This window comes from Corvus kubaryi, unplaced genomic scaffold, assembly GCF_017639235.1.
Source record: "Corvus kubaryi isolate FWS band 111438036 unplaced genomic scaffold, C.kubaryi_AGA036_p1.0 37272, whole genome shotgun sequence".
Classification (NCBI taxonomy): Eukaryota; Metazoa; Chordata; class Aves; order Passeriformes; family Corvidae; genus Corvus; species Corvus kubaryi.
The window spans coordinates 644,562-657,317 of NW_024581084.1; the positions used below are offsets into that span (position 1 = coordinate 644,562).

General features: G+C 38.4%; 1 protein-coding gene across 5 annotated transcripts in view; it reads left to right on the forward strand.

The window, feature by feature from the left end:
- CEP112 (centrosomal protein 112) overlaps positions 1-12,756 on the forward strand; it is a 158,596-nt gene that overhangs the window by 39,981 nt on the left and 105,859 nt on the right. For all 5 annotated transcript variants that reach the window (XM_042025497.1, XM_042025499.1, XM_042025498.1 and 2 more), the window contains one exon: positions 1,400-1,479. In XM_042025497.1, the coding sequence (XP_041881431.1) occupies positions 1,400-1,479 (80 nt within the window). The remainder of the gene's footprint in view (positions 1-1,399; positions 1,480-12,756) is intronic.

Below are 12,756 nucleotides of genomic sequence, written 5' to 3' on the forward strand. Positions count from 1 at the left end.
TGCATCAATAAACAAGGAAGCAGAGCCTTTCTTTTTATAGATAACTTGACAGCAGTTTGTTCATGAATTCTGGTGTAACTGTTTTCAAAATCAAATCTTTGAGAAAGGACGAGGAGAAAAATACCTGTGAATAATCTCTGGATATAAATCCATAAACCAGGATGGATTGGCCCATAAAATACTAAAACAAGTAAAGGAATCGTGAAGTCTCTGCTGCAATCTGTTCACTTAAAAACTTACCCATTATCTAATAATCCTTATGAGTCTGCAGTGGCTGTTGCCTCTGAGGATACCTAAACATCAAACAAATCATAGGTAGTAACCTTAAATGTCACTGTTTGATTAAATGTGCTTATCTGCTGAATCAGGAACCAGTTAGGCTAAATGGCTTTACAAGCCAAGGAAACACCTGCTTTTTATAAATAGTCTACTGCTTGTTTTCCAAACATTCAGCTCAGCATCACAAGAGTGACAGATTATTCCTGAGAGCCATTCACAAGCCACCTGTTAAATACGTAGAATTTTACCAAGTTTGGCAATAGCTTCTTCATTCTCTACTAGACAGCTCATGGATTTGGAGGCTCTTGGAAACCAAGTGTTCCTGGAGTGAGCACCTTCATGGAACTGCTCCCAGCAGAGAATCTCTGAATTTGTTTTTTCATTGGCCTACACACTTTTTTCTTTATTGTAGTGTCTTAACAGCCTGCAACATTACAAATGACTGTAGGTGGATAAAGGATTTCCTGTATGTCCCATCCCCACGTTGTTCCTTGAGCAGTTCTAAAGCAATACAACTCTTGTATTATATGCAAACCCTTGTACTTAACCTGCTCTTGGCAAAAAACATTACAGAAACTCATGGTTTGGACCACGCCTGGGAGGTTGCCAAATTCAAAGGTTTTTGTAACTATTTTTAGGATTATTATTAGTAATTCTTCTACTATTTTTATTCTTTAGGATGTTTATGTAAGATATTTATGTTTGATATTTTTTCTTGTAAGAATTGATCAAAAGTGATTCCCTTTGGTGGTCACAAATAGGTGAGCAGGAGCTCTGCGCCCTAGAGCTCCATTTTAGGCATATTCCTATCTGCTTTTCTCTACTTACCTAAAGAAAACCTAGTTCCTTTTTTATGTAATTACTGATATTTCTTTATTCTAGAGAATAATATTCACTTTGAGAAGGAGAATAGCTCATTGGCTGCGTTCTCATACTTAATCTCTCTGTTAATCTCTACTTTTGCATTTCACATAATTTTAGAAATCTATGGGTGGTTGTCTGCATCAGTGGAAAAAGAATATGCAAATGAATAGTTTTTAGAATTAAAAATAACAATGATTTATTTTTAACTCAGACACTGTTTTGGTTAATACATGGTGTTTTTTTCCTTAAATGGCAGATTCATGGCATTCAGAATGATCTGGATAAAGAAAGAGGGAATGCTCAAAAGAAAATTCACCACCTGGAACAGGCTCTGAAGTAAGTGAATATGGAATAATTGTTGAACCACCCCTGGTATTTATTATGAATATTTATTTATTAATATTTATTTATTTATGAAATAAACTTATGATTTATCTCATCTAACTGCCCTCCTATAGTTTTTTTTCCTGTTTTAAAGCTGCATCTTCAGGGTTCTAATCAGAAAGAAAAATGATAGAAACTAAAGCAAGAACCAACTCATCCAAATTTGTTGACTTTTAAGGGGTGGGAATAAAATAGAATTGAGGTTAATGCTGTCAGCTGGCCTTGTCCTCTCAAATAAATCGGCCAAGGTTCAATTCAGAGTGGATTCATAGAAAGCAAATAATCACAACTAAAGACTTGTTGCTTTGGGCTCTTCTAGAAAAGGGAATAATTTTGAAAGATTTATTGAGATCATATTTTACCTTAATTTAGTATATGATGCTTCTGATTTTATATCTTATTTTTAATATTCACATATTACAACTCTAATGTGGACTTTTCCTCTTTGTTACAACTCTTCTTTGCGTGAATACTTGTTCTTCACATGGATCTAAGGCTGGGAGAAGTGCTCTGTAGCAAACAGTTTTCATTAACTAACTTGGAACAGGGTTTTTTGCTGACTTTGTCCATGAAAAGCTAATCAGGCTGAACCTGAACCAAGTTTGATGTTTTCTGAGCAGGGGGGTGGTTTATGTACAGCAGATGCACGTAGGACAAGATCAACTCTTGCTATGCTCCTTCCATTTTTGATTATGTACAGTATTATTCCCATGTGTTAATCCAGTTTAAATTCAAAGCTGTGGAAGTAATTTCTAGGGAAAACAGATTATTCTGAAACAAACCAGAAGTTATTTGCTAAAAGTATTCAGTTTAATATCACAATGTACCTTATCTAGGCTGGGAGAGGCAAGTAAAGATACTTTTATTCCATAAAAGTGACAGGGCTGAAGTCTGTATTTCTTTATTTCTATAATCTCTGAGGTATTTGGCATAAATAGAGACTATCTTAAATCACTGCAGACATTAATAAAAACTCCAGCTTTTAATCTTTAAATTCTTTAGGCTGACTGTTATTTATAATTTTGGGGAGATTGAATTGTTATCAGCTGCACTTAATCTTTTCGTATTTTACCATCTGATTTGTTGATAATGAAGTTGCATTAATTTTCTTCCACATCTTTCAAATAATATGTCAGTTTGCACTTACTTATGTTAATAAAACCAGTCTGACTTTGCAGCCCAGTGGCTGCTCAGGGTTGATCCCCACGTGGGTGCAGAGGAAACTCTCTCCAGGCACGATCTATGAGGTGCTGGGGATTTGGAACTTGAGCAGCACAGCTGAGGAGCTCTTGAACAGAACTGAGGATGTCCTCAGTTATTTGAGATGTACCCTGGCTGTATTTAAGCTTAGGTTTAGGTTGGAGTTGGAGTAAGGATTTGAAAGACTCGAGTTTTAAGAGCCCGAAGTGCTGGTGATGCTTCAGGGGCCACAAACTATGACAGTGTTGGCAGAGCTCAGTCCCAGCCTTGTGCTTCCTGTGAGTGAATCCTTTGGCCAAAACTGGGGATGGGTCAGCTCCTGGGATTGAAAACCCCTGGGGACTGTTCAACAGGCTAAAAATCACCTGCTATTTCCCCCACAGCAAGTGATTAATAACCTATTTCTCTATGGTTTTCAAAATGTCTTCTGGTACAAATTGCTTCCACTCCTGTGGGTCCCTTCCAACTGGGAATATTCTGTGATATTGTGGAGTCACTTCCATGTCCTATGGCACTCTGTTTCTCTTATGCTTTTTCTTTTCATTTTGTTTTCTTTGATTGAGGGTGTTGAAAATAATGTAGAGATTTCTAATATTAAATCATATATACCTCTCCCACTTGAAATGGAAAATGTTTTAATTTTGCAGATTTTGCTCTTTACTAGAACTCTACACTACTGCTGTTTTTGTTGTTTTATAGCAGGGATTTGGGGTTAATTTTAAGATTAATGATGGAATTAATAATGCTAATAAGTGATGATTCTGTAACTGAATAGAAATAAAAATTAGCTTTCAAGTGTGGTTTTGTCTGGATGGAGACAGAAGTTGGCAGATTCCTGAGGGTGGATTGGTGATCCTAAAAAGATGATATTTGCCGAAATGCAGTGCCCTAGTCTGGGCCCAGCTCATATTCTGCTGGTTGGGATTTCACCTCTGGGTCTGACCTTTCTGAGCAGGGTTGGAACAGACTCACATGCCCAGGACAGAGGAGCTGTCAATCCTGCAGGGCTTTCTGCAATTCAAGCCACTGATTTAGCACCAGTGTTTCTGGACAATATTAAGATTTTTCATATATGTGTCTTTATATGGTATGCATGTAGGTAATAGATAAGGAGCAGTGATATTTATTGTGGCAGAAGTGGATGGCTTCCTTATGGATTTTGCTGCAAAAATAAGTCTTTTTAACAATCCCTTGCTATTAATATGAATTCATAAGAGCCAATATCTTATGTAAAAATGCTTCATTTTGGTGAATTTCTTTAACTACTTGCTGAATGAAATTAAATAACTCCACACTAAGGCAGACACAGTAAATCTTAACAACCTTGTCTTGCATGAGATGGGTGAAAATACAGTTCAGCATCTTCAACAGAAACGATGCCTTGTGGAATTGCAACTCAGAACCCAGTAGGTGCATCAGTGATTTCTCACAAACTACTTTGATCTGAATGCACTTTGATTCTGAAATGGCCACAGGTTTATATCTTGAGTAGCTGGTGAGCTGCAAGCACACAGAAAGGGAAGTGGCAGGCATTTTAGAGGCATTTTTGTTATTATTATCATTATTTTTCCAGTGCTGTGACAGCAAACAGTGCTACTGCTGTTTCAAATGTATCCACACTGATGCAGAATGAAAGTGACTTGAGACATTGTGTGGAATAGTAAAATCCACATTTCCAAAAGTATCTTTCACTTCAAAAAAAAAAAAAAAATAGTATTGCCACGGTTTCAATACAGAATAAGGGTTTACATAGTTTACATAAGGTTTTTTTTCTTCTTCTGAAGTTCATGGTAGAAATGGCTGTCAAAAGCAAACCTTTTGCAAAAGGATTGCTCCAACGCTCCTGACTCGTGGTGGTGACTTGTGGATATAAAATTTATATTTACTTTTGCAGTGCATGTCACAGGCATTGCCTAATAGCAAAAGTCACTCTAAGAAGTGCTCCAAGGGCTTTTCTAGAATGTCCTTTAAATGGCATTTCTATAAGAACAAAGTTTTCTTGAAAAGCTTCTCTGTAATTACTTGGGGGGAAAGGTTGTTTCTCTAATCCCTGTGCTTTGGTTGCAGAAAATGTGTTAGGAGAGTGGGTTGCAAATAGGCTAAATCTCTGCTGTTCTTATCTCTCACAGTGAGCAGAGCAGTAGGAAATAGAGGTATAGAATTTGTCACAGTACAAACTGAGTACAATGAAACAGAAGATAAATGAGAGAAAAAATCTGTACCCATTTGCTGCTGAAGAAATTGCATGGAAGAGAAAGAAAAGGTCTTGCTGACTTTTTGCAATATTGTTAAAGAGCTCTCAGCATCATCTCTTGTGTCTTGTTCTGTGGAATTTGGATGCTTATTCATTCAATATATTTATTTTGCCTCTGCTAGTATTTTGGTAGCAGATTCTTTGATACTTTTAGTTTACTATGAGGAATATATATTTGCTGTAGGGAAATATTCTCCATTTTATTGAAGATTACACAACACCACAACCACGATACCAGCTCAGTTTAGAGGTGGTTTGGTTTTGCCACTTCCATTCTGGAGTTATCAGAGAATTCCAGAATGGTTTGGGTTGGAAGGGCTCTTACACTCATCCCATCCCACCCCCTGCCACGGGCAGGGACCTTCCACTATCCCAGGTTTCTCCAAGCCCTGTCCAACCTGGCCTTGGGCACTTCCAGGGACAGGGAATAGCACCTTTGTGGCTGCATAGACATATAAAGTTGGTCGATCTCGAAACTGAGAGATTTTGGACTAAATTATAAACATACTGAATAGTTTGAGGCTGTGATCATCTGTCACCTTCATGGAAGTGCAGACTACATTGGTTTCTTCAGGATAACAGTTGTGACAGTTCTCATGTACTGGGGATTATTATGGGATCTGATTTAATGCTTTTTGCTTTGCTTGCCTCATGCACAAATAACATTTTCATGTGCTCCTGAAATACAGATTTCCTGAGTTCTTGTTCTTTAGTTCTGTAGTGTGGTTGAAGGAAACAAATTTTAAGAGGTCACATTAGGAGAAAAATGAAATGAAATGAAATGAAATGAAATGAAATGAAATGAAATGAAATGAAATGAAACGAAACTCCCCCTGTACAGAAGCTGTAGTTAAACACTGCAGTGTCAAGGGATGCCTTCACATCTCCTCTCCAGTGCTCCACAGCCTTCTCCCTCTCACTCTTTGCCTCTTTTTTTTTCAAGTCTGTCTATGGAGCCAAATCTCAGCACTTCGTAAGTGGGGATGATACAGAGCAAATGCTGAGCAGCTGCTTTATTCTGAGTCACTTAATAAAATTATTTGTTTACATAAGGAGTTACCAACACCTCTTTTTTTCCATGGCTTCTCTACCCCTTGTGTGAACTTGTTTAAAATTCTTCTGGGGAAGAAAGAGGGGCTAAACTCCTAAACTTTCTAGAAACCAGCAAAGCCACTTCTGTCTATTAGCAGATTTTCACAATAGTTTCGCAGTAGTTTCTAAAGCACTCGCAGACAGCTCTCACAATATTCTGGGATTTGGTTTAGGTGGCAGACCAAATCTTCCCAACCATGAGATGGTGTGAAGGGGGCGCCTGCAGGTGTTCAGTAAAACACAGAAATGAAAACGATTTGCTTTTCTTTTCTCATATATCCTTGTGTACATACACATGGTTTCTGACATGGGAGTCAAGGAGAAGAAGTTGATTTCTTGTTGGAGGTGGTGCCATGGAGTTGCCTCACTGTAGACTTAAAAAACCTTTTTCCACTGCTTTTCGTCATTCCAGTGTGAGAGCAATGCTCTCTGCTTCCCTGTGCTGGGCTGCTATTTGTAGGGATTTTGTCAGGTGTTCAGTAGTACTAACTTACATTTTAAATTTCAATTTTTGTGTACAGCACAGTTATTTCTGCTACAAGGTTTTGCCTCACAGAAAATACCTGATAAAAATGTGTTCGCACTCGTATTTCCTAAATCAAGGTGGAAGAAATGCTCTTTAGGAAGGAAATGCTTTTTTATTGGTACCAGTTACTCTTCTTGAAACCTCAGTCATTTCTTTATTCAAAAGGCTTCACTTGTCATCTCCTGGACTGGTTTGCCTGTCATTTGGTTGTTCTGGGTCATTCCTTACCTGACATTGATCCAGATCCATGGAGTTGGAGCTATTCTCAGGCTTCCCTTGTGGTATCAAACTCGGTATTGATACCTGTAAAGCCTTCAGAGCATGGCTTTGATATCACCCTTGCTAAAAGCAGAATTTAAAATGAAATTAGAACTGTTGTGGAGCCTCAGGCTGGGTCCCTGGCACAGGGAATTCCTGGACAGCAGCGACGCTGGAGATCAGTAAATTCCCTTTTTCTCTCGATTTTATTTCCACAAGGCCCCTGTCTGCTCTGGGCTCTGGTGCAGTGGGATGATCTGAGTTTATGAGATCCTGTTTTCATGCTGCCCTGAGTATTTTATTAAGGTTTTGCTGTTGTTCTGAGTCTGCCTGGCTGCCTCCAGCAGCTGCTCCTTCTGCCTGGGGTTTCCCAGTTCACCTGCTCTGGTGAAATGGTGACAAGACAAAAATGGGCACAGGGTGAACTGGTCCTTTGCAGAATCTTTTCCTACAGCTGCGGCTGAGTAATGACTCATTTTTCATTGTATGGTTCCCTTTGACACACAAAGAGAAGACTTGGGTTCATTTGATTTGAAAAGCTCTTCTTGCTTTGTTCAAAAGTACCCAAAAATGCATCAAACTTCAGCACAGGAAGTTTTATGTAAGGATCTTCTAGTCTTTAGGATTGCTTGTATCTTGCAAAATTCCCATGATGTTTATTTAACTTTTCTTCTCTCTGTAATACCACAAAAGGAACAGTGTAAGAAAAGTGAGGGGACATAGATTTGAGAGGAATAAATGGTGAACAATCTGCTGCTGACCCAATAAAAAGGGAATCAGATGAAGGCAAGGAAAAATAAACATGTGAAGAGAGCTGGCAGAAGGAGGTAGAATAAATAGCAGTGGAAATAATTAAATTTGTTTGCAATTTACATTTGCATAATTGTTAGACCCCAACATTTTGAAAAGAAGTGAAATGTGGGCTTTTCAAAATATACAGAAGTTGTATTTTGAAAAAAAGCTGTGATTTACAGTGGATCTTGAGAATTTGATTCACCAAGCCCTTTGAGAACTTTATATTTAAACAGCTGCTCCTTCAAATCCTCTTGTATGGGCTTCTTGAAGTGGTGCGCGTCAGAAATGCCACTGCACACAGCAAAACACAATAGCCTGAGAATCATCAATGCAATAATAAATAAATAAAGGGAGTGATAGCTTTAACCACAAGTTAATTTTTTAGTCCTTTTTTCCTTTCTTGCTCCTCTAAGTTGAATCCAGATTCTGAGTAATTGCTTGTTGTTGTTGTTAATTTTTTTAGGGTAATTGCTTAAGTGTAGCTGTTTTCCTGCAGTTAATTCCATTTTTCCTTGAAAATGAAGTATTTGTGTGTGGAGAGAATTCTTGTCAGAATGGAAAAGCTATTACTATTTAAAGCTGTAAATAATTAAAGGAATATGAGCAGGCATTGTCTTTAATTCCTAGTGTTGCAATAAAAGAACATCGTTAAGAGTTTATACCCATGTTCATTGTGTTCATCATTATCTTTTATTAAAATGTTCAGGCTTGTCTTGGTACAGCAGTTGCAATATGACGAAAAAAGCCAAGTCCGTGATTTAAAAACAGTGGTAATGTGATGTGGCTGAGGAGTTGGGATATAGTTTTACTCCTTAAAACAGGGCCGTGTGTGTTTTTTTGGTAGGGTGGGTTTTGGTTTGGTTTTTGGGTTTTTTTTCTCCTCTAAGAATCAGTGGAAAACCAAGCAGCTGTTCTCCGCTTGGTGCTGTGCTTGAGCATCTGAAACCTTTTAGAGCAAACCCAGTCAAAGTTTCCAGCATATTGTAAACATTCCCTAACCCTTGCTCTAGGGGCCACAACGTGGAGCATGAACAGAGGGCTCAAAAATGTGGTAGCTTTGTTTAATAGTCTCACTTAAAAGCAAAAATAAAGTGTTCTATTAACTATTTACAGCCTTTCATTTTCTTTCCCCCCCGTTTCTCTGGAGACCTACTGGCAATAATGAAATATGTATTGAAAGGAAAGCTCCAGTTGTACAAAACAAAATGTAACAGTTGATTTTTAATCCTTGGCTCTGGGACTGTTATGTCCCTCAAGATGGTTATAGAGATATCACATGACATCTTTTTAGTGATAACAGCTATGAAAATGGTTTGATATGACACACAGCTTACAAAATGGGAAGTATTGCCTTGTGAGGTGAAGAGCATTGTTCTATCATGCTATAGCACTTAACTCATTGCTGTAAATTGCTGTTCTATTAATTAATGTAGTTAAGGGTTATAACAGTTGCATTGACTAAATGTGTATACAAATAATCACCACTAATGTCAGAATTGTTCCCTTGTTATTCCAAAAGGCTTCCCTCTCATATCAGTGTATTTTTCAGATTTGGTGGGCTGTATTTCAAGATTATACAATGCCCAAAACATTGATGAAATGAGAAAAGCTTTTAGTTGGCTAAAGAAAGTCTTACAGATGATTGAATTCAATTACTGATTGTTAAAAAGCATGAAATGTTTCAGGCTGTCACCTCCTTTGGATCACTTAGAAACCATCTCCAAAGTAGTACAAGGAAAAACTGTGTTCCTTGTTGTTGCTTGATGATTCTGATCACTTGACTTCAGTTACATTTGATAATCTTAATTTTGCTTTTACTTTTTATGTACTTTGTACAACTTTCCTTCAGCTTCAGCAGCAATACAACCAACCTTCACTGAGGAGTTGAAGTTAGTAACTCAAACAGTACTTTTAAGGAAAATTGTGACAATCCATGTCCTCTTGGAAAGAAGAAACTGATGAGCCAAGTAGACACTCATGGTTCCCCAGAATTAATTATCTTTATTATCTACTACAACATGAATATTATTACTGTGAATCCTGAACTATACAAATATTTTAACCATTAAAACAGTTACCTTAAGTCAGTAGAATGACAGGATGAATTCTGTGCCCTTGTACCTCCTTAACAGTCTTAATCCTGGCAGTTCCTCCTCGGCATCTTTGGTTTGCCAACCACTGTTGGCTCTGTCACTCTTCACACACCATGGACTGTGCTTTGTTAGTGTTAAGTGATTCTCCTTGCCTGGCTCTGTCCTGTGCCTGGTGATTTCTCACATAGTTTGTCCTCCAGATGGTTTATTTTATTCGCTCCCCAGCTCTCAGTGCCACAGCGCTGTTCTCTGATCTCCATCTTTGCCTTCTTTGCACCTCTTCTCTGGGTATCTCATGAATCTCTTTGCTGTCTGTGCTGACTTTCTGGTCCACCTTTTAATTACAGACTTGTCTCCCTTTTTCTAAGCCATTATCTACACCTGTCTCTCTAATTCTCCCCTCCGTGTTGTCCTTGGTGAGGTTTAGCCGTGGTCTCAGCATGGGAAAGCCGTGACTATTAATCTCTGTTCTAATCCTCCTCCCTTGATAGCTGAGCCTCCGTGGTCTTTATATAGGTGGTGCATCTAAATCTTGGAGACAGTTTCTGCAGGCTGGAGCAAAATTACAACGTTTTCCCTTCCAGCCACATTTACAGCACTTGCCCAGCCTTTTAACCCACATCACATTCATCATTTGGCAGTTGCTGTTTTATTCTGTTTGCATAGCACCTAGCACAACAGTGCCCTGTCATTATTGTAATGAGAAATAGTTATAATAATAATAATTAGTGTGTTTAACCGATGTCTACTTAATTTGCAAGCCGTTAATTTTGAATGTAATGCATTATTCTTATTTCAGTGTGATACTACACATGTGGAGTATTATTTACTCTAAATTCATTAACGGCTTTAAGGAGTGGTTTAGTTTGTTAATGTTATCTCATGATTTATTTAAAACATAAGTATAAATTTTAAAACAATAATTGTATTGTAAATATCTTCCCTTGTTGGAGCTTACTTGAAGGAATGCAGCCCAGCTTTTTGATGTTAACATCTCAAATTTTGCAAACTGTGAACAATTTATAAGTGGATTTGTGCTTTTTCTCATAAAGACAAGCTCATCTTACTATTAAAATTGGGGAACGCTTTGTATTTATTTCTTGGCTCTATATTTTTGGCTTTATTTCTTCGAAATGATGAAGCAAGTTAGAATGCTTTCTAACAACTCCGAAATATTACAGTGCCCAGGGACAGGATAGGGATGATGTTTTGATGGCAATAAATATTTCAGCTTCACATTTCAGTCTTTCTTCTTCGCTCCTTTGATCTGGCTTTGGTTTAGTTATCATTCCGCTTGAATGACTTCACACTGTCTTTCTTCCTCTCCACACCAGAAAGAAGAAGTGTTCTGCACATATTCCATATGTTTGGGGCTGGCATGATAGGAAAGCCCTCGTTGTTCCTGGTTGTTTGTGGGAATCACAGCCCGTGCGGAAGGATGCTCCAAGCACAGATGAGATGGATGCAGTTAGGCCCAAAGCTGCTACTGGGCTGTCACTGTGTGTTAAAAACAGGAGAGCAGGAAAAGCAAAATTGATTTTTGTGTATATCACAGACATGGCATTACTGCTGAAGCATTCTTCTGTAACAATTAACTAACCCATTAACCCCTTTCTTTACAGATACGTGGTACTTTAGGCCTGAATACATTATTTATGTCGTGGAATATCTGCATTCTAGAATGTTGCAGGGAGTAGTTTTTAATGGTCGTGGCACTAAAAAGTGGTAGCATGGGTCTTGCATTTGGCTGTAAATTTAATTAATTAATTAAACTGCTGCGATTTTGTGGAGTCCTGATGGTACCAGGGCACCTCCATGTGAGGGACTCTGGGATCAGGAGCAGGATTGTGGGTCTGCTTAAATTTCCCTTTATAAAGTCAAATGTATGTGTCTATACATTGGATGGGTCCTCTTATCTGTAGACACTGAAGATACTACAGTGAAATTCCTGAATTTTGGTTTGCATGGGAAATTTGGGTATGTTTTGATGCAGGTTGTGTTTTCAGCTACACAGTTCACTGTGTATTATGTAAGAAGTTGTGCTCTCCTTTGGAAATGTGTTTATATAGGGGTTTTTAAGGTATTTTTGAATCTAAATGAATTATATAAATGGTGATTACTGATTTTGTTTCAACACGTTAGTGAGAGTCAATTTTTTATTTCTTGTGTCATTAAATAAAAAGGAAGGCTGTGTAGATACAGCAATATCCTTCTTCAGCTGCCTTCCAGCAAGTGAATAGTTTGCAGTTTGGTGGATAGCAAAGCAATTTTCCCTCATAAGTAGTAATATTTGGGGGAGGAAGGAATGGGCAAAGACTTATGTGAGTACAGCAAATCTGAATACATAGCATTAGAGTATGTGTAATGTGGGATCTCTGGGGAATGGCAGGACAGCCTGGCCTTTCCCAGCAGGATCTCAGCATCATCAGTGGGGCTGGAGGCTCAGCCATGACTCTGCTTTTCCCATACCTCAGCGTTCTCTTAGTCATATGATTTAGTTTTGAGTAGCCCTGTGAGAAGCAGGGAGTTGGACTCAGCGATCCTTATGGGTCCCTTCCAGCTCGAGACATTCTAGGATTCTGAGATTCATGTTTATCTACAGGCATAAACCTGGAGTTGTAACAACCTGGGAGAGTTAGACAAGGGATGGAGCCTCTCCCTCTTGTGGAGTCCATCAGAATCTAAGTCTCAGAAGCTTATTCAGTAGCAAAATACATCCTTACAGAACTTCCTTGCTCTGCTTCAGTTCTCCAGTACAGTTGGGATTCAATGGGCTGTGCTGCCAGCAGGTTTTGAAAATCTGGAGAAGAATTTGCCTATTTGTGAATTAAGGCCTGGTATAATTTTATAGGAAAACATGAGGAGTTTATTATTATTTTCCATGTCACTGAAAAGCTCTCTAAACTACACACAGGGAGCTTGGGTGTGGATTTGCTCCTGGGATGTGAAACTGTCCCTGTGCAGCCATGCAGGTCCACGTTGAGTTCAGTGTGTGCTGGCACTTCTTGTCT